At 32.3% G+C, this 23,485-nt stretch overlaps 1 protein-coding gene across 2 annotated transcripts in view; it reads right to left on the bottom strand.

Annotated features, from left to right (window-relative positions):
* The window catches only part of LOC149570992 (uncharacterized), a 97,884-nt gene extending 94,217 nt beyond the window's left edge, over positions 1 to 3,667 (bottom strand). Inside the window, exon 1 of one of the 2 annotated variants that reach the window (XM_089812555.1) lies at positions 2,977 to 3,667. In XM_089812555.1, coding sequence (XP_089668681.1) covers positions 2,977 to 3,267 — 291 coding nt within the window. In that variant the 5' untranslated portion in view covers positions 3,268 to 3,667. The remainder of the gene's footprint in view (positions 1 to 2,976) is intronic. The other variant, XM_089812556.1, reaches the window with a different exon arrangement.
* Between the last annotated feature and the right edge of the window lie 19,818 nt (positions 3,668 to 23,485).

Below are 23,485 nucleotides of genomic sequence, written 5' to 3'. Positions count from 1 at the left end.
GATCTAAATTAGAACCCTCGGGAAAGAAGGGAATTTTTGTTTGTTATAGTGAATTGTCTAAGGCTTATAAAATTTACATTCTGGGTCAAAAGATGATTGAGTTAAGAAGAGATGTCTCCTTTGAAGAAAATTTGATATGTGGAAGATCTATCGAACCCTCTTCAGATATGGATATGGAAGCACCTGTAATCTCTCAAGAACTTCCTCTTGCTACTCCCTCTTCTCCTAGCCTTGTTGAGAGGGAGGACTCTCCTGATGATTGTCCTTAATTTCAGCCTGATTTTGATGTTGGTCCTAGTGTTCCAGTGAATGAAAAGAAAAGCCCATTGTGGGCTAGAAATACTGTACAAGATGTTGAAAACATTTCAGCTCCACGGGAAACCCTTAGAGAAAGTAAAAGGCCTCAGAAATTTGACAGTTATGTAGCCTTGATGTGTAATATCATTGACTCTGAACCTTCTTGTTTTGATTTAGCTATAGGACAGCAAGTTTGGAGAGACGTCATGTTGGGGGAGTATGATTCAATCATGAAAAATGATTTTTGGGAGATTGTCCCTCGTCCAAAAGGTAAATCAGTTATTTCTTCTCAATGGTTGTTCAAAATTAAGCAAGGTGCTGATGGGAGTATGGAGAAATTCAAAGCCAGCTTTGTAGCAAGGAGCTTTTCTCAAAAAGAGGTATAGACTATGATGAGACTTTTGCTCTTGTAGCTAGATACACTTCTATTAGACCTATAATTACTATTGTAGCTGTTAAAAAATGGAAGCTACCCCAAATGGATGTCAAGACAGCCTTTCTTAACGGTTTCATTGATGAAGAAGTTTTGTGGAACAGCCTGAAGGATTTGTAATTCATAAACAGAGATTCTCATGTTTGCGAGCTGAAAAAAAGTACTGTATGGTCTAAAGCAAGCTCCTCAGGCTTGGTATGTTCGTATTGATAGATATCTTCTGAGCTTGGGTTTTATAAAAAATGAAGTTGATCCGAATATCTATTTCAAAGGTATAATAACCTCATGCTGATCCTAGTTCTTTATGTTGATGATCTCTTCATTACTAATGATGATAAATTGATAGACAAATGTGAGAATGACTTAACTTCTGAATTTGAGATGAAAGATCTTGGATTAATGCACTACTTTCTTGGATTGGAAATTTGGCAAAAGTTTGATGAGATTAATCTCAGCTGAGGCAAGTATGTTGTAGATATTCTTAAAAGATTCGGAGAGCTTGATTCCAAACCAAATGTGACTCCTATGGAGGTTAATTTGAAAAGACTTCAAGAAGTTCTTGCTGATTCAGATTTGATTATTTTCGCTCTCTATAGACAGTTGATTGATTCCCTCATGTATCTTGTTAATACTAGGCCAGATATCTACTATGCAGTTAATACTTTGAGTCAGTTTATGTGAGAACCAAGGAAATTTCATCTCATTGCTGCTAAGCACATTCTTAGATATGTCCGTTGAACTCTAAAGTATGGATTGAAGTTTTCACACACTGATGATCTTCAGCTTCATGGTTTTCCTGATTTAGATTGGGTTGGTTGCATTATGGACAGAAAGGTACAACAGGTTTTTGCTTCAGCCTTGTGTCTGCTATGATTTCATGGTGCAGCAAGAAGCAAAAATGTGTTGCTCAAAGCTCAGCTGAGGCTGAATATGTGGTTGCTTATACAGCAGCTCAAGAAGCAATATGGCTTCGTAAACTCCTCATAGGATTATTTGGAGAATCATTGAACTCTACCACTATTTTTTGTGACAATCAGAGCTGTATTAAAATTTCTATCAATCCTGTCTTCCATGACAAGTCTAAACACATAGAAATCAAATTCCATTACTTAAGAGACATGGTGTTTCGAAAGATTGTGGAGATGAAATACATCAGCACAAATGAGAAAACTGCTGATATACTCACCAAGCCATTGTCTAAGGTGAAACTTTCTTATTTTAGAAATAAGCTAGGTATGATCAACTTTGAGACTTAAATGGATCTAAGTCTTGTTTTTGTTATTTATGTGTGAATAGACAAGGTAGGTTGTAAGATTTAGCTATGATAACTCTTTCACTCTAGGAATGATCATCATGTGGAGTGAATCCATGATGACGTCACAAGGAGTAAATCCATGATGGGAGTTGGATGTCATGTTGAGTTACTCCATGACAGTTCATGTGGAGATCATCCATGATTAAAAGGCTTAGCTGAGATTTTTACAAGTTTATCATGTTGAGTGATTCCATGATTTTTATTTGTGAATAAACTCTACATTGAGTGTTCTTATGATTATGAATAGTGTTCTTATGATTATGAATAAAATATTTTTGTTCATTGAATGATCTCAGTAATTCCTAATTAATTTCATATTTGCCCAGAGGAAGTGTTAAAATTTATAGCATCATATGAAATATTTAATCTTGTAATTCAAGTATTCATTCTAACGATTCCATTGGTTAGATCTGTCGGCATATTGATAGGCAGGTATAGCTCTTTCAACATACCAATGTATGGCTCAAACGAAATTGGGAAAATGGGCAAACTTGTGTGATGCCAATATGACTACCAAAGCACTCTGAAATTCACTCATTGGTTCTGATTTTAGCCCTGATGTGATATCTCACTAAACAATTCAAAGGCTCCATTCCTGTTTTTCTGACTTCCCTTTGCTAAAGTTTGTTTGAGGCAATAAATGTATAAGATACATAACACAGTCGTCAGAAGAACCTAGGTTCGAACCCAAGCTGGTAATTGGAAAATACTATGATATAACCACAAATAAATATTGAAAAGTAAAAGCAAAGATTAAAGGAGCATCCTCGCATGCAATTTTGCTCAGCAATCAAGCATGGCTATAACAACAGAAATTAGCAAACAACATGAAAGCCTTGTTGTGTACCCACAAATGCCTGATAAAATATGTTCTTATTTCTCAAAACAGAATCAAAATTTCATTGCAGGTGAAAAGTTTAAGAGAAATGACCTGAACTTGACCCTTGCGAACCGCTGAATATCTCCTAAATCGGTACCTAACAATGGACGAAATCAATGGTGGAATTTCTGCAGCACGAATAGCATGCACTGTTGAAGTACAGAAGGACGGGTATCTAAGATTCCATTGGTATTGCCCAAAATTATTATCACTATTGTTCCATTTACAGATGGAAAAGCTTTGCCCCCCTTCGAAACCTAATTTTACTCCGCTGCTTCCTCTAAGTTGAAAAGAAGTTGCCAGTCTCAACCATGTTGTAGGGCATATGGTAGAAACGCACATTTTCTAATAGCTGCAACGCTTGACCATTTACACTAATGGTGCCCAAGCAAGAATTGGTGTCTTGCTTTTTTCACATATGCTCGTTGTTTGTTTCATCTACTACTTCATATCCAATCAGCCCATTCTTTCAAATTTCAAATTTCAGCATAGGGTGACCGTCCAAGTGGCCTCCAAGTGCTAGATATGGTGACCGTCAAATTCCAGGCTTCCTGACTATATGCTACGAAAAGCTGTGTGTTCTCTTTGCCCACTGATTTTTCTTGAAGGATATCTTTCCGAATTGAATACATTCCATCGTCTGTCATACAATATTCCCAATATGAGCAGCCCTAACAAAAGGATCGAATGGTGAAATTTGAAAGAATAGGCTGGTTGGACACCTCTACATCAGCCACATATTTGCACCTTGGTAAGAAAACATATTAATACAATTAGCTAATATGATTGCTAATATACTATTGTTTACATTAACAATATGTTTTTTTACCAAAGTGCAAATATGTTGTTGCTTCAACAGAGCCCTCAACTTGGCTCCTAGTTGCATGGCTAGGAGAGTTGCATGAGATTCCGCTACATTATTAGTTCCATCCAGTTTTATGTCTAATGTTATGGCTTTAACCTCCCCATTAGCCTTTCTTGCAATGGCCCTTGCTCTTGAAACCCACGAGTTAATTTTAGAGGCTTCGTTGAAGTTATTTTTTATCCAACCTTCATCCAACGGTATTCAAATTGCATTCTCCCTACCTTTTGTTTTGTCCACTCTCCTACTTCCATCATTATACCAGTTAATTTTCACATCTAACCAATTTCTTTGAATCAAACAATCCCATGAAGAGAAAATCCTATTAGCCTATCCTCGAAAAGTAATTACTTGCAACATTTCCCCTAATTACTAACACATATTATACAATTAGCTAACATACTATTGTTTATTAGCAATGTGTTTTATATTTGCACCTTGGTAAAAAAACATATTACTAACAAACAATAGTATGTTAGCAATTATGTTACTTAATTGTAAGTGTTTGCAGATTACTAATACATATTAATGTAATTAGCTAACATTATCACTAACATACTATTGTTTGTTAACAATATTTTTTTTACCAAAGTGCAAATATGCTATTGCGTAGATAGTGTCATGCAATGTTTAAGCCCATAGAAGTCGAGCACGAGCACAACTTGGCACAACTTTCGACGATGCAAATAAGTTGCACCGTAGTCGATGCCCAAGCTGAGGGCCAATAATTTTCATTTGGAAAAAGATTCAGAGATCATAGTCAGTATGTTTTAAATGAGACATTCACAAACTTGGTATTTACAAAGCCAAATAGATGAAATTATTAAATATTTGGATAAGTTCACGAACTTTAAAATTAGCCACACTTTAGAGAGGCGATAAATTTATCCAATATTGGAGAAGTGATGTTGGAGAACTTCAGCAACTATCCGCAACAAGAGTTATTATAGTAAAGTAATGGCACATCTATAAAGATGGTGGGAGATGTGATGTAAAATTGTAATTATGAGACAAATTAAAGACTGCCCAAATGGATATGATGGTGGTTTTCGGCGGCATTCCTAAACTTCGAGAAGAATTAATTGTGAGGTGACAGACAAAGCGTGTGAAGGGAAGAGTATAGAACAACAAGAGTGGTTATATTACTAGCAGCAAAGACAAAGTGTGGTAAGAAAGTAAGGATTTCTTATTTTATTTTTTTAAGGAAGAAGAAAATGAAGATGGAGGTCACTTTTTTTAGTTGATTCAAACAAACAACTAAGAGCTTTCAAGGAACCTGCAAGATGGGAACGAGTTAAAGGTTTACTAAAAATAAAAACAAAGGAGATGATCTCAGTTGTGTTGGAGGTTATTGGAGACCAGTTCCAAGAAAGAGCTATAAAAAGGCGCACAAACCTGGACATGATTTTAGTCTTCATTGCATGGGGTTTGGAGCTGAACAAGAGCACCTACAAAGTGGAATCGGTAACACGAGCATTGTTTGTAGAGGATATGCTAGATAGACTAGAATCAATCATGGAGTTGTTGATTCTAGGTATTGGGAAAGATATCAGTGAGTGTTTTGTTGACAAGGATGATGCTCGATGCTTCAGCTACATGCCCTTTTTGCACTAGAAAGCACAAGTTGATAAAACCCTAATGTATAGGAAAGTAGAGGATGCCTGGCATAGAGTAGTGAGGGAACTGGGGCATGTGGAACAGTTAGAGCAAGATCCATTTGTCAGGGTATGGAGGAATGTTCCTCGTTGCAAAAGAAGCAGTGGAGGCTCTTGGCAGGATCGGACAGAGATGAAGGGATGAGGCACGGTAGATAAAAAATATATAATTTTGAGGACGATAGCCAAGCGATGAAGGGAATGAGCAAAATTTTTGAGTTTGCATGGAGATGACGAGAAAGAGAGAGCATAAAAGATAGAGAACTTCAGTCAACTATATGAATTTGAAGGAAAACCAGGTTTGAGTTTTGTATAGTCAAAATTGCAGATAGATGAAAATGCAACATATGAGAGATAGAGCTCAAGTATGAGCTAATATAAATGTTTTTATGGATGAATTTGTAGTATGTAAAAATTTAGACTGTATAGTTCTAAAATAGAGGAAAGGCTAATAGATGAAAATTAGCTATAAAAGGGGAAGAAAGAATGTATGCTTGAAGGGTAGAAGAGGTTGATGATGGTAGGACTCAATCCATTATGGAAGTTATGTACTTATGTTTTTCTAATTAATACAGAAAACCTATTATCGATAAAAAAAAATGTGTTAGTAATTTGCAAACACTTACTATTAAATAACATAATTGCTAACATACTATTGTTTGTTAGCAATATGTATTTTTACCAAGGTGCAAATATGTTGCTGCATAGATAGTGCCTAAAATCTATACTTATAATAAAAATATACCACAGTAAAAAAAATTTTAAATAAAATAAAAATCTTTTGAATTAATATGATATTGCATAGGGGAAAAAATGAAATCATATTTTTTAATTTTATGAATTTAATTTTAGCTTTTATTTTAATAAAAACATACCACAATAAGTTCTTTAAAAAAATAAAAAAATAATTTTCAATTAATATGATATTAAACAGTAAAGAAAATAAAATCATATTTTTTAATTTTATGAATTTAGTTTTTTTTACTTACAAACTTTTATTTTAAATATAAATATCTGAAATATATAACAATAAATTTCTAAAATATATATACCAATAGATACAATTTGATAAATAGACGAATTAATTTTTTAAATAATAAGAATATAAAATTGTCATAAGTATTACAAAATAGGATAAATAACTAAAACAAAACAAAATTATCACTTTATCATTAATAATAATAATACTTACAATTCAAAATATAAAATATAATATTAATATTTTATTAAAATTTACGACTTTCCCCCCTCATCTGGCACTGCTTTAGTTGACTGAGGACTTGCTTCTTATATGGTTTTTTTAATGAATAGTATTTGATTCTGACTTTGGTCGTGTGAACTCTTGAGGGGTGATCTTGTACCCTCGGCCCCCTTTTTTGTGAATTGTACTCTTAGTATATTTTTATTAATAGAAAACGACTATTCATCAAAAAAAATTATGACTTTAATATAATATCATATTTGAAAAAAAATAACTTTGAAAAAAATCCTTTAATTTTTTGCACAACAAACTTTATCAATTAAAATTAAATTGCTTACAATAAAGAAAATGAACTAGTTATAAACATTATGCTAAGCTTAAGGAAAATTTGGTGGGAACATATCGGAAGTCATGTAGGTCAAATTTGACTCATGTCATCCTGGTCACATCACCATTCCCTATTTCATTGCATAGCAGAGAAGTCGAGCACGAGTAGGACTTGGCACAACTTTTGACAATGCAAATAAGTTACACTGTAGTAGGTGCCTTCACATTATAACTTAATTTGTACCTTTATTTATTTCAATAATTGCACAACCAATAAAATAATTACAAATTATTATTGTACTTGTCAATACTATTGCATTCACTTTATCTCAATACTCAATAAATGTTAACTAATGAAAATCTTTCTCTTTTTTTTCATTATCCAAATATTTATTTATAAAGTTTAAATTTATATTATTTATTTTTTCCATAAAAAATATTATTTATTTGCATTCTTGTTGGTTTAAACCAATTTGTGATATAGAAATGCTTTAAGAATACCATATTGTATAATTTTAGCCAAAAAAATTGTATGTGATTTCATTTTATATAAACGTAAATATTAATATAATATAACAAAATTCGATATAATTCTTTGCTTTTGTAGAGTACAATGTTTATGGTTTTCTAAGTTTTAGACTTTGAAAATAATTTTGTAAATTATTTAATATTTAATAAGAGCTCTATCGAGCACGAGTCCCTGCCTACTGTTAAAGTATGAGAAATTATTATAACTAAATATATGTAATATTAGTTAGAGATATAATATGTGAATATACAATATTAATATTTTGATATTAGTTCTAGATATTTATTTGATTTTTTTATAGAAAAGATTAACATTTATGTATTATAAAATATATTTGATTATAATTATGTAACAATATTAAGTTAATTTTTATTAATTTATAGATATATAAAAATTAAGTTTAGGAAAATTGTGTGAATCATATGGTTAATATACTAAATCTTGATGTGATGTATATGTGAAAAGTTAAATTTGACTTGTACTATATAAGACATTTAAAGCTTGTATTAGTTTACATTACTATATTTGTAAATAAAAATATAGTCCAATAGGTTGAAATAAATATTGCTCAATGTTACTTATTACTACTATTTCAATTAAATTTATGTTAGGCTTATATATTTAATTTCTTAATGCATATTTATTTATATTTCATTCACTTTTCATCGTGAAATATGAAAACATTGAAATATATTAGACTTATTTGTCTTAATATTTATTTTTAGCGAAAATTAAATTTTGACCCATAATAGAAATATTGAAAAACTCTACATACAACATAAATTTTCAATGATTTTATAGATTTAATTTTTTAACTTAGTTAAATAATAAATAAATTTATAGATTAACGAGAATTAAATTTTACTATATATATATAAACTATTTAATGATTTTGATCAATATGAAAAATTGAGTCATAATAGTATATAATTTATTTATTTTTAGATATTATTAAAGTTTCAAAAATATTATTTACAAATGCTAAATATTTATAATATCTTTATTAGTCTTAGCTAAAATATTAATTAAACTAAAAGTAAAAAATATTTTACCTTTCAAATCATTAACAATTTTTACTTTTATGCTTCAAGTCTAGTCTATAAGTACTCAGTGTCTCGATGTAGATATTACCTAGATAGCTTATTTAGGATAACCACTTATAAGGATAGGTGGTTTGGGGTTTCTTGTTAATTAGTGTTCTTGTTCCTTATACTTCCCATAGGTACATAAGAGTTAGGTGGTTTAGGGTTGGTTCCTTTTTAAGTCTTAGTAGCATTTTAATGTTCTCATAGGGTTCTTTAAATTATAGGATAAATAATGATTAGTTTCAATAATCATTTAGGTTTTGTCACTGCTTGCAATGATGCATGTCTTTTAATGGTAGCTTATCTACCTCATGATTCTCCAATGACGTCAAGCATCTTAGTTAGTGCAGAACAGTGGAGCACCTTCTAGAGAAATCGTTGTCCTGTCTTATTCTTCTTTTTATAGTGCCTTGTCTATGTCATTCGGTTTGTCACTTTACAGACATGTATTCAAATATATGTGTTTTTCATACCGCCGAGGTTTGCACTATGGCCTTTCAAGGCAACATCAAACCTGAAAGATGGAGTCAAATTCTTAAGCCAGTTGATGAGATGACTCACATTGTAGTAAGTAGGGCTATTGGTGAAGGTTTTTTCAACTATGATTTCACTTGTAGAACGAATAGCGATATCATTGGCATATTCATTGGATGCATGGACAAAGTCGGGATCTCCAAATGGACTATAGTAAGACTCTGTTTTAACATCTTCGATTCTACTTGGTATCATGGTGTTTTCAAAGTAATCATGAGTTTGGATAAAAATTTATGTGTGCCTCTCTCGAAAATGTATATGAATCACCTACCAGGAAGTATGGTTGTGGCAAACATTCTTAGGAGGCTTGCCATAGTAATTAGGGATATGGCTACATTCAATTTGGCTTGGCCTAAGATGGAATCCTGATTCCATTTCCTCCTTCACTAGAGAAAGATCACACTAGATCAAGGCCTCAAATGGCTTAGTGATTATCTCTGCCTTTTCAAGGCTTATATCCACCCTGGAGTGGGTTTTGGTAATTTGGATATGTTGGATTTCTGCACTCCCAATATTGAGAAGACTAGCAGAGCAAGATCTTCATTCAAATTTAACCCTCATTTTCAGTCTAAAGACCTGAATGACATTACAAAAGTGATTATGGTGTTCTAGAAGAAATAAGGAGTTCTCAAGTTTCAATGGTTTTGGATTCTCAATTTGTTTTGCTCTAGTGTGTTGGTTGGGCTAAGATGTAATATCTCCCTCGAAATTTGGGAGATTTGTTAGGGATTCTTGGTTTTCAAATATGCGGTTAGCTTAATAGATCTTGTCATTTTTTCACATCATTCTAGATAAGTATATGCCAGCCCTTTTTTAGGCTCTTTTAGTTAAGATGAAAAGCTACTAAAGGTTGATTCTAGTATGTAATCAAGGAACAGATAGTCTCTGTGTTTTCTGGATTATTAGATGTTTGGGTATAATTATAATTATCTGCTCTCAGTATGAACTTAAATAATAATCATTAGTATGAATTATTCATCTCTTTTGAAGGCTTCATTTCTTGTATTAAGTTTATCTGAACTTTCATTTCATTATGAGTTATCTAGTAATGCATTAGGCTTGATGCATGGAAAGTTGGTTTGGAAATTTAGATATAGATTTATGTTGTTCGAACAAGCAGATTTTTGAATTTCATGTATTAAATTTATTCATGGTAGACCAAGTTATTTGTATTTAGTGGATCACTATGTGTTTTCATTCCTAATTCGAAGGGTTTGATAGTTTGGGACTCAGCTCTGTTTTATTTTAAATTATTGAATATTGGAAATAGTAAAGTTGGGTTGTGGAGCTAAGTAATCAAGGTATCAATTGGCTCTAACAGTAGTTAATTCAGTCTGCCCTATTTGATCTCTAGTTCTTTAAATAGATTAAGTCTAGATGTAAGTTGTGATGCTCTAGTAGACTGAGACTAATTCTTCTAATTCTTTTGGCTCCACAAAGTAGCTGAGGTTTAGTTTTGTCATTTTCATGTAATAAGCATGCTGAAGTTTATCATAGTTTAGCATTCTAAAGAATTTTTAAGATAGTATCATTTTTAATTACAAGCACATATATAATGTATATGGTAGGGATTTAATACTAACTACTTTGCTGAAATTTGTATGGATTTAGTTAATTGAGTTGGGGTAATTTTATTTGGATGAGTTGGTAAGCTTCATTTCAAGTATAGTAGGATATAGTAATAATCCTAAGATAAGGGAATTAGCATAATCTTGCCAAGGTTCCTTTTATGTCTTGAAAATAAATATAGCACTACCACTAACCACACAGGTTGACAAGTCAGTAAGGTAGGGATGAATGTTTCGTCTAGTTATGGAAGGAAGTAAAACGTAGTGGCTGGAATGGCTCATTAGCAAAAGGTCTCAGCTATATATATCAATCATTTGATTAATTGTACTCATTAAATTATGAGATTCTATGTTATTATAACGTCAATTGTGATAATCTGATTGGGGTATGCCCCTTTTATGGTGTAAATAATAAAGGAATATGGTCCTAGGCCAGACTGGAGGTTTTCTTCCCCACTCTTTCCTACCAATGCTCGTTTGAACAGTAGATTTTATTATAATTTTAAAAAAATTATTGATCAATAAATTCAAGGCCTTGGCCATTTATTGATAAAAAAAAAAACAATTTTTACTTTTAAAATAAATATAAAACTATACTTAATATATCTATCTCACACGTCGTTGTGTGTAAATAAAAAAAATTCAATGTTTGACAAAAAAACAAAGTGGTTTTAATTCCCTCACAGGTAGAGTCAGAAAAGTTTGGATGTTGTTGGGATAGGGGACCTACACGTGTTTGCATGTCCCACCAGGTATAGTCACATTATACACTTGCCTTTTTGGATGGTGAAGATTTGATCAGACAACTAGCAATGCATTCCTTATAGAGTACTATTAAGTGCAATTAATGTTGTCTATTCAAAGAGATGTATTTCTGAATTTTTGAACTAGGAAAATAACATAAAACCCCATCAAAATTACAATGGACCAATTGAAAATTAGAAATAAACTAACATAAATTAATTTAAAAATAGAAATCTTGTCAAACTTTAGAACTTGAGTATTTTTAGAGTTTCATAAATTAAATAGGGGGGTCTAGTGAAAACATTAGTACCCTACCTATATATAGGCAGGGACTAATAAAGCATTATACAACAAGTGATCAATATGAATTATATATTATAGAGTATTCATCTAAAATTATTTAGATTTCTTGTATAGTGATTTTTTTTTTATTAATCAAGATTTATAAAATAAATTAAATACTAATTCTAAACTCTTAAGCACAATACCATTCATTTTCATGAAAATAATTAAATAAAAATAAAAATTAGAATTAGTGTTATAATTATTGATTATTATTATTATATTTTTGTAAAGTATAAAGAGAAAATTAGAGTGTCAAGGTTGAATAAAGGACAAAAGAAATATATGTTAGGATAGTAAAAATTTATGTTTACTACAATAGAAATCTGTGTTCAGTGAGGATTCAATGAGGAGTCCAGAGAAAATGAAGTAGGTTTTGTTCCTTTTAAACAAAGCAATTATTTGTTGTTCCCTCTTATTTCAATCAATGTTTGGATTTTCAAAGATTTGTATGTTGAATATGGCATTCGATGCACACTTGCTAATCCTAAGACCAAAATTCTGATTAATACTTAATGTTGTTTTTTATTGGACAATTGCATTTTTTGGCTAATGTTGTTTTAGATCATGTTTTACTTTGAAATAAATAAATTGGTGAATTTTATAAATAGGGTCTACTATGAACAAAGTTAAACAAAAATAATGTGAATGAAATGTGTAATTTTATTTTCAACATTTATGTGTGGAATATGGCATTTGATGTGCAATTGTTTATTCTAAGATGAATGTCTGATATGACTGAATAATGTTTAATGGTGATCTTGATTTGGATTATAGAAATTTTAGTTCATGTCATAACATTATGAATGATATTTAATAGAGTTTTTAGATCTGATTGTATTCATTTTTTAATTGTATTATATGGTCGCTTGAGAATATAGATATTGAAAAAATAAAAATATTGGTGAAAAGAGTTTAACATGGTCAATTCCATTACACAACATGATGAATTAAAGAAGTAAAATGTTTTCAATTTTGAATTGTTTCAATTTGGTGAATTTGAAATATGGTTCATTCTATTAGAGTTTCAATTAATTTATTTGGCAGTTTTTAGGTAATACACAGTAAGAAACAAATTAAGTCTAAAAAAATTTATTTAACTTTGATTGTTGAACACTTATAATATACGAGTATTAGCATTGTTGGTGTAAATAAGTACTTTACTATTTACACTTACTTAAGTTTACTTAGGTTAATGCATTATTTAATTATATTGCATTATTTTATTATTTTTATTTGTGAGACACTTGGGAGTTTGCACACCTTTTGAGTTGTCATGTTGACAACACAAAAGTACGCAACTCTATTTGAGCACATGGTGTCTACAACACTATTTTGCATGTCCCACCCTTCTAGACTTATCCTCACATCACCGCACTTACTTCCATGCTTAATGGAGGATAACCCATCTCTGGTGGACATGTGCTTGGTTGTATGACGCTTCATGGTGTTAACTTCTATACATTCTAGAAGCTCTCCTAAGGCCTTTATATTCAAGCACTCCTAGTGTACTCTGTGAGAACCAAGTTATTGAATACATTGTTATTTTGATCATACTCTCTCCATTTTTGGTCTACAGTTGTGCTTGTGTTTGAGTTCTTAGTTCTTGGGTGAATTTTTCCCTTAGGCAAATTCTTACATGGTATCAGAGCTTGGAGACTTTCTCATCGCAAGCCATTCGAGACCTCTTTGCTTCATCACCTCAGCCTAAATCTGGAGTGCTGCAAAAATTGGGAGCGTCTAGGACCAGATCTGACCTCTCCATTGCATTCGGAATGCTAAACCGGTGAAAATCGACTATAAGCACACCTACCTTGGCTCAAAGTCGATTGTGAGGCAATTTTTTTTTACAAATCGGAACCCGGAGGCCCCGATTTGCAGTATAGGTATGATTATTTTTCGCAGATTCATTTGATTAATTCAGATCTGCACATTTGATTTCTCTATAGTTATTTTCTATTAGTTAATTAGCAAAATTTCAGAGAAATTTTTTTTGGCAAACCCAGGCTGTGACACCCCGGATCTGCCATTTTTGAAAGGTATTTTATTTGATCGCAGGGAGTTATTTTATTTATTTGGCGAAGAGGGCCATACTGCATAACCTAACACCCTTCTTCACAAATTTCTCGGTGACCACATTAACCGATAGGAAAATCTATATTCATATTTGTAGTCGACCCAACCAAACATACAAAGCCCAGCAACACATCCACCGACGGACTTTGTTCTTTGCATAAGTCTTGCGACCCTTTTCATTTAAAAGAGTCTGCAGACCCCAGCCTAGCCGATGTGGGATTAAATCTCAATTTTTAGCTGCTACAAATCACTTCTGGCGCTTACGTTTGGTACCTTCGACCGTCGTTGTTTCAACAATTTTTGGCCGTTGATTGTTTACGACCCTAGCCACGCCATTTCCTGTCGAGCTTAATTTTTTGACATCATGTTAACCAGATCCTGGCATGTTCAACTATTTTTCACTGATCTGGAGAAATTTTTGATGGTTGGCGAGCGTAGAGGTGTTTTTCGACACAAACTTTTCCTGCCCGCATTTTGGAGATCCCGCACAATGTTGTGGTTGTTCGAGAGGGTTCAAAAGTCTCCAGCAACTATTTAGACTCCCATCTGTGATCCTTTCCCACCCAACAAAGGACAAATGCCACACGACATTCAGTGCTACAATTTAAACTACGACACATGGCGTTATTTAATACGCCCACAATCTGCCACGGTGGACAACCTCATCGCCGCCCATCTGTAACTGACACCCAACTCTGATCGGACTGCTACATCACCCGTGGAACCAGATAGCACTACCATGTCAATAGTACTTTTTTCCATGTGTCATGTCTGTACAGTACGGGTAGACACGTCAACTGCCACATCACCTAAAGGGTGTTGAATTTTTGCTCACGTCAGCAGCACACTTTGTTAAATTTGACGCCCGTCTGGACATCATTCCAAGGCATTTTACAACTATGTTGACGGCCATTTGATCATCAAATTTAGACTCGCAGTTTCTCCTCCAGAACCCTCTCTAGATTGCTTTTCAATTTGGCAGCGTAACTTTGCGAGCTCATAACTTGGACATCTGGACTCTGATTCAGGTACACTTTTTTTTGAAATCAGGTAAAATTTCCTGAATTTTCCAATGGTGGTGTTTTTTTCTAGTTTTGGTGCCCAAATTTTGCAAAATTTGCATTTTTTGGCAACTGTACCTACATAATCCTTCCTTTTACAACTTCAGAAGCTTTGTACGAGCACATCCGGTCACTTTTTCAGGTTCCATTTTTTTTCAAAGTGCATATTTTTTTGTCTACTTTCCAGATCTGAAATCAGATTCTAGGGTTGTGTGGACCAATTTCTCACTTTTAGATTTAGGCCTTCTTTGGCATTGTAAAGCTTTGATTCTTTTCAGAATTTTTGTACATCTAAGCTACAGTGCTTAAGTGATAGATTTTAGCTCCTCATAAGGTAGTTGTAAAAGTCAAATCAAAAAGTCCACTTTGTTCATTTTGGCAAGTGGCCCATTGTAAACACACTACTTATAAAGTGCAAAAGCATCTCTTTTGGGGGGGTCTTTTGATTGAGTGAAAAGGGGGGGTGTGTAGTGTGTTTTTGTGTCTCTCTATTGTACTCTTTCATTTCTATATCATGGGTTTTAAATGTCCTCCTCTAACTTCACGCAACTATTCTACATGGAAAGATATTGCATGGAGTAGATTAATGGAAAAAGGATATAGTTTATATGTTGATGGTACTATTACCAAACCTACTGATGCTAAAGAACTCATTGATTGGACAAATCAAGACCAACAAGCTTTAGGTGTAATCAGAAGTTGTGTACATGGGGATCTTCTCTTTCACATTAAAAATTGTTCAGAATCTAAGGAAGCTTGGGAAAAACTTGAACAATTATATGGTAAAGTGGATGAAGAAAAGGGATTTTAGATTGAGGATGATCTACTTCTCTTGGATCCTAAGAATTATGACACAATTCAGGATTATATCATCAAAGTCAATGAGTATAGGGCACTTCTTAAAGATTGTGGAAATCCCATGAAGGATGACAAGTTAATTCATCACATCCTGAAGAAACTACCTTCTGAGTACGCCAACTTTGTTTCAAGTTTTAATACTCATAGGCTAACCATGGGATCTGCTTACTAGAAGCCTTCCTTTGATGGATTTGCAAACATGTTGATTGTTGAACAATCTCACTTGGTGGATTTTGGCCTTCTCAAGTCATCTGAGACCAAAGTGTTAGTAGCTCGTGATGATCATACATCTAGTCAAGGGGGAAAAAACAAGAAGAAGAAGCAGTGGAAGCAGAAAACACAATCTGAGACACAAAATGACTCCTCTCAACAAGGTGGTTCTTCTTCAAACAAGAAAGGAAGTAATGACAAGAAGGACAAACTCTTTTGTGCATACTGTAAAAAGCCAAATCATGACGAGCATCATTGCAAGACAAAAAGAATCGATGAGTTAGAAAATCTACTCAAGAAGAATAAGATTCAAGTGCTAGGTACTTCCAAGGATTCTACTCCTAACTCTTCAAAGGTTAAAGGACAAGCACTTATGGCCAACACATGTTCTTCTTCGGAATGGATACTTGATTCAGGTGCCTCCTACCACATGGGTTCTTCAAAGCAAGATTTTTCTTCATTGAAGCAGTCACAGGTACCACACATCTTCGTGGGAGATGATGCTAAGATGGAAGTTGAAGGGAAAGGACATGTAGAAATGGAAGATGGGGAATTCAAAGATGCTCTCTATGTTCCCAGTCTAAGCTCTAATCTTGTATCAGTTTACCAAATCACTCACCTTGGAGATGGTCATAAGGTTGAGTTCCTTCTCAATTCAATGATGGTGCACAATCTTAAAGATGATTCATTGGTAGCAGTTGGGAAAGTCAATGATGACAAGAGGTTTTATTCCTTCTCCCATTTTGTGCCTAAGAGTTCTTCTCAAGCCTTGTTAACTCACTCTAATTCAAACATCAACTTATGGCATGAGCGGTTTGGTCACCTTGACTTCTGCTCTTCAACAACTTTTCTCAAAACACATGGTCAAAGGTCTACCCAACATCAGCTTTTCTAAGGGAGAGTGTTCATCTTGTTTAGTGGATACACATCTCAAGGAGAAGTATGATAAAGGGAAGTATTCTTGAGCTCTAGTTGTTCTTTAGCTTGTTCACATGGTATTAGCAGTACCATTTGCAGTGACTTTAGTCAGCCAAGGCCACTACATACTCACATTTGTTGATGACTTTTCCAGATTCACTTGGGTCTTCTTCCTTCATCACAAGAATGAAGTAGTTCATAAGCTTCAAGAATTCAAGGCTCATGCTGAACACAAGTCAAGGAAAGCCATCAAGGTATTAAGAGTGGACAATGAGAACCGTTATGTTGATAGAAGACTTAAGAACTTTTGCAGAATTGAGGGAATTGATCTTCAAAACTCACTAGCATTCAGCCCACACAAGATAGATGTTGCAGCTATGAGGATTAGGACTCTCAAGACCATGGAAAGTTGCATGATAAAGGCCAAGTCTCTCGATCCTACATTAGAAGTTGAAGCCATTAGCAGTGCTACTCACATACTTAACAGGTCTCCTCATCCAGCCTTAGATGGCAAGACTCCTTTTGAGGCATGGTGTGGCAGAAAACCATTTGTGAGTCACCTTAGACTCTTTGGTTGTCCAGCATGGGCAAACCTATCTTCTAGGAGTTGCAAGGCACCGACATCTAGGCCTTGTACCTTTATTGGTTATGAAGACAATGTGAAGGCTTACAGACTTATGGATCCCAAGACTCATGAGATTTTTTTGGAGAAGGATGTCACTTTGAGGAAAGTTCTCCAATGTTGTCCTCTACTCCTCTCCGCACATCATACACAGTGGAAACTGATAGTGACACCAGCGATAATGCTTCAACAGGTTCAGACACATGGGGTTCTATCAACAGTTGCAATGAGTGGTCACATAAATCCAGTCCACGTGCTTATATTGCCACAGTGAAAGGTCCATATCATCATGGTACATCTCGTCTTCCAGCTCCAACTTCACTTGACTTAGGAGACAGACTTGAGGACTTACATCTTCTCATTGATGATGACTCTTCTACAGTTGTTGCAAGGGCTCACTCTGACCCTCATGTCCATTCTCTACATGATCAATCTGTACGAGTTGGCGTGATTGTGGATTCTTATGAACGGCAATTAGTGGAGGTCTCTTTGTCATTAGAGGAGACAGATGGTTCAGTGGAACAAGTTCAACAGACATCCTTTCTAGATCTGCATTCATTCTTTTCAGCATAGTTGTAAGGGGTGAACTTCAGCATCAGTACAGGGATACTTGAGTAGGTTTCAAGGCTAGCATGCATCTTCAGGAATGTACCTTTGGCATTGTTTCTTCCTAAGGGGAGGAACACCATTCTACATTCTTGGACTAGCTTCTTCCTCGGAGCAGTTTTCACTTGTTGGCATTCTTCTTTTGGGGGGGGAGCCTATTCTATCTCTCTTCCTTCTCTCATTATCTTTTGTATATACTTGATGTATGTCGTAATGGGGGGGTCCTGATTACTCAATACATCGATGCATCCTTCTCTATCTCTCTTTTTGGGGGAGGGTTTTTCCCATGAGGTTTTCCCTCTTTCCTCGCTTTATGGGAGATTGCATTCCATTATGTACATGGGTACCTTACATGGCCTAGTAGCCGGGACCCATTCTACATCTTCATCCTAGTTCGCAAGCTTAAAGGCATTCCCCTAACTTGCACTTAAGGTAGGGGTGTTGGTGTAAATAAGTACTTTACTATTTAGACTTACTTAAGTTTACTTAGGTTAATGCATTATTTAATTATATTGTATTATTTTATTATTTTTATTTGTGAGACACTTGGGATTTTGCACACCTTTTGAGTTATCATGTTGACAACACAGGAGTACGCAACTCTATTTCAGCACATGGTGTCTACAACACTGTTTTGCATTTCCCACCCTTGTAGAGTTATCCTCACATCACCGCACTTACTTCCATGCTTAATGGAGGATAATGCATATCTGGTGGACATGTGCTTAGTTGTATGACACTTCATGGTGCTAACTTTTGTGCATTCTAGAAGCTCTCCTGAGGCCTTTATATTCAGGCACTTCTAGTGTACTCTGTGAGAACCAAGTTATTGAATACATTGTTATTCTGATCATACTCTCTCCATTTTTGGTCTACAGTTGTGCTTGTGTTTGAGTTCTTAGTTCTTGGGTGAATTGTACCCTTAGGCAAATTCTTACAAGCATATATTGTTTAAGTGGTTCTTGTTTATTAATTACATAATGTATTTTTTTTTATCAAGATTGCTAACAATGAATTAGATGTAAATCTATTATTCATCAATAATATACTTTGTTCTAGATATTGGGTGTAATTTGAATTTTAGAGTGTCAAAGTTTATGATAGAGAGCAAATCTTCACCAATAATATCTTTTCTTTTATAGCTTGGGTGTATTTTCTTGTGTGTGTGTGTGTGCACGCGCGCGTCTTTTGTTTTAGATGTTACATGAAATATGAGTCTTAGATTGTCAAGTTAATGGTAGTGAACAAATCTTTATCAATGGTATCTTATGTTTTATATGTTGGATTTAATTCAAGTTTTAAAATTGTCATGATAATGAGTTACGAAAATCTTCAATGCTATGGTATGTTTTTGTTGATTGAATGAAGCTTAGTGGCTAGAATGTTTATATTGATTATAATGAGTTACATTAAAAGATAATTAATAACTATAAGAAAAACCAAATTTTGTTTTATTATCTAAATTTGATAGGGTTTCTAATAACAAATATATATATATATATATATATATATATATATATATATATATATATATATATATATATATATATATATATATATATATATATATATATATATATATATATATATATATATATATATATATATATATATATATATATATATATATATATATATATATATATATATATGAAGAAGGAATTGAAGTAAAAGAGTGATTTAAGTTACAAGTTGAGCAATAAATTTAACCAAATAGATCTCAATGATAAAGTCCATTATTATAAAAAAAAAAAGACCATAATAAATTTTTAAAAATAATTTACACAAATTTTCTCTTTCACTAATTTATAAAATATAATAATTCAATCGATAAGAAGCCAAAGCCAAGATTAATTATTAGTGTTGTAATTAATTATTATTATAATTCATCAAGTGTGATCATGAGTAAATTTGAACCCAAGACCTCTTCAATAAGAGGTTCACAATTTACCATTGTGTTATATGCCCTTGCCTATAATTAAGATATTTTAAAACAAATAATAATATTTTTTATTATTCTATTAGTTGCACAACTATTGAAATGAATACAAAAGTTAATTGTAATAAAAGTAGATCACAATAAATTTATTTATTTTTTGAATTATATAATATTACATTGTAAAAAAATTGTAATCATATTTGTCAATTTTATGAATTTAGTTTATTGTACTTATAACTTTCATTTTAAAAATAAATATTTTAAATATATAGCAATAGATTTCTAAAAAATATATAGCAATAGATAGAATTTGGTAAATAGATGAATGCAATTTTTTAATAATAAAAATATAAAATTGTCATAAGTATTACTAAATAGGATAAATAATTAAGTTAAACAAAACTAACACTTTATCATTTCTTATAATTATAATAACACTTACAATTCAAAATATAAAATATAATATAATTTTTTTAATTAATATTTATAACTTTAATATTACATCGTATTTGAAAAAAGAAACTATGATAAAAAAATGTTGATTTTTTTAGATAACAAACTTTATCAATTAAAATTAATTTTCTTACAACAAGGAAAATGAACCATTTATAAACATTACGCTAAGCCTAAGGAGAATTTGTTGGGAACATACTAGAAGCCACATAGGCTGGATTTGACTGACACTTCCTGTCATCCTATCACGTCACCATTCCATGTTTCATCGCATAGTAGAGAAGTCAGGCATTGGCAAGACTTGGTATGGCTTTCGATGGTGCAAATAAGTTGTATCGTAGCTAGTGCCATAGAAGAATACTATTAATATGTTATTTGTTTGTTAATGTCTTTAATACGATTTTTGCAATTCAATAAATATTATAAAGTAATATTTTCAACTTTGAATTTTTTTTTGAAATCTAATAATAAATTTTGGCGTCCCTTGAAAATAGTGTAATAACTATATAAACATAGAATGATGCTTAACCTCACTCAAATCAATTTTTGTAATATTATTGTTTCATCATTTATATCATATGTAAACAAATTTATTGTAATCACTACTTATACACAAAACTTATAATATAAAAAAATTCTCAAAGTTCTTAGAAGGTCTCTTCTTAATTGATAATCTAGAAAATATACTTTATTTTTATCTCTCTTATTTTCTTTTTTACTATTTACACCGAAGGCATGAAGAAAAAAAAGTTAGCATTATTATCAATGGTTGAAAGTTCATTAAACACCTTGCAAGACAATTGAATTGTAGGCATTCGTCGATCCTTATTTACTATTTTCTTGGTGTTGTAGTGTCCACATTTATTAGCATTTATTTACCATTTTCTGGACAATTCGCTTTCAAGGACACTTATTACTCCTCTATTCGTCATTTTAAAACAAAACTTTCACATTTTTAGCTCCATCATTAACTTTGATTTATTAATTATTTGCCAGCTCACAAGTCTTTTTAATTAGGAATAATGCAATGTAGTTTTCCACCGTGGAATTTGACTTAAGCAATAAGCTATTATTAATAGTTACAACAGTTATATCAAACTTGTAGAAACTTCTATTTAAAATATATGAATTATATTTCTAAATATCTAATTTAATCTTTATTTAAAATTGAGTATAGAATTCCAAGGAATAGTGCAAATAATTTCACTTTTAGAATTATGAAAAAGGGTGGACATTTTGAATAGATAAATATTTATAGTAATATGATTTTATTTTATAACTATAGTTATGTGTGGATAATGTTTATGTTCAAGGTATTTTATTATTTGAAATGAATAATTAGATACTTGAGAATAACATTTTTATAATTACAATCAATATTTTACAATCTCAATTAAAATTGAATGTATTTTTTATTAATCAATATTTATATCAAATTTATCAAATTTTAAATTTTAATTAATTTATGTTTATGATAAAAGTTTTAATTTTTTTAATTGGTGAATGGCCAAGGCCTTGATTAATTTTATTGAAATTCAAAAGGTTTACAAAAGCTTTACTCCATTCAAACAGGCGCTAGTAGGAAAGAACGTAGAAGAAAACCTCCAGTGTAGCCTGGGACATATGTCCTATATTAGTACATTTTAAAAGGGGCATACCCTAGTGAATATAATGACTTTATATAGTTTTACAAAATTATGAAGGAATGAAACCCTTTAAAAGTGTACATTTCATCTAAATGTTATACATAGGAAGAGCTTTGTCTAATTGATAAATGATCATATCCCTTGTGTGAGAGATTCTTCACCATCGAACATTCCTTTCTCAAGTTGAGCTAGATAGATAACACGTTAGCAATCAAGTAAAACCACAGAAAATAATGTCTACTAACCAAATTATATGGAGAACTATTTCCATACCTTGGTAATTTTTGAAATTAACAATCAAATAGGAATCATACTATAAGATACCAAATTGGAATGCTAACAAAGGAGACCATATAACAAGCATCAGCAAGACATGAGAAACCAGTCATAAAACTTCTAATTAAAATTAGTCTAAAGCTATGATAATAATGATGATTAATAAATAAACCATAAGGGATCTAAACTAACACCAAAGATTTAAAAAAAAGGAAAGAAATAACAAATGGGAAACTCAATCAAATGTTATATCCTAAACCTGCTAAAGCTGAAACCAACTAAGAAAGAAATTAAACACAAATATCACTATCCTGCCAATCTCATGAACTTTATCTATCACAACAATAGAGGCAGTTATCTCCAAACATAAGAAAAGTTAACCCCCTCATTTTAAAATCGAAGCCAAATGAAACAGAAGCCAACATCCTAAATCCTGGAATCTCTAATGTACAGTATGACGACATAATCATAATCAATCATAAAAAAAGGCATAATCAAATCCTCTAAATGAATCTTCATGCTTAAAATAGAAGAATTCTTATTTTCACCAACATCAGAGATAGAGCTTCAATTAGATCCTTCCAAGACATGAGAGTAAAGAAATAATCTCGCAACTTTGAAAAGCATCCAATTACTGGTAATGCATATCGAAGAAACTTTATCATAATATTGAAGGGGTATGCAAACTAGCCTACTTTAACACCATAATCATAATAAAGAGATTAAAGATTGAGTCGAGAATGAGCATTAATCATAACTAACCACTGGGATTACTAAGATAGTAGTACATTAACCTTCAAAAACCCACATCTGATCTATGAAGAAAACCATTTGGAACGAATCTGTAAATGCAGGGGAGCCAAAATCTCAAGTACACGAACCACCAATTCTAAATAAATAATCATCATTCCACCATCTAATATATGAGATAGTAGCTCATACACTAAACAAGAATGGAAGATTAAAATATCGGATTTGGAGTCGTTTAAGATACAAATCCAGCATCCACATTAATATAAATTGCTATGTATATTAATTATATATGTTC

Source organism: Cupressus sempervirens, chromosome 2 (genome assembly GCF_028749045.1).
Source record: "Cupressus sempervirens isolate cs-2001-9-10 chromosome 2, ASM2874904v1, whole genome shotgun sequence".
Taxonomy (NCBI): domain Eukaryota; kingdom Viridiplantae; phylum Streptophyta; class Pinopsida; order Cupressales; family Cupressaceae; genus Cupressus; species Cupressus sempervirens.
The sequence above is the reverse complement of the archived record's forward strand: the minus strand, read 5'-3'. Positions and strand labels throughout refer to the sequence as shown.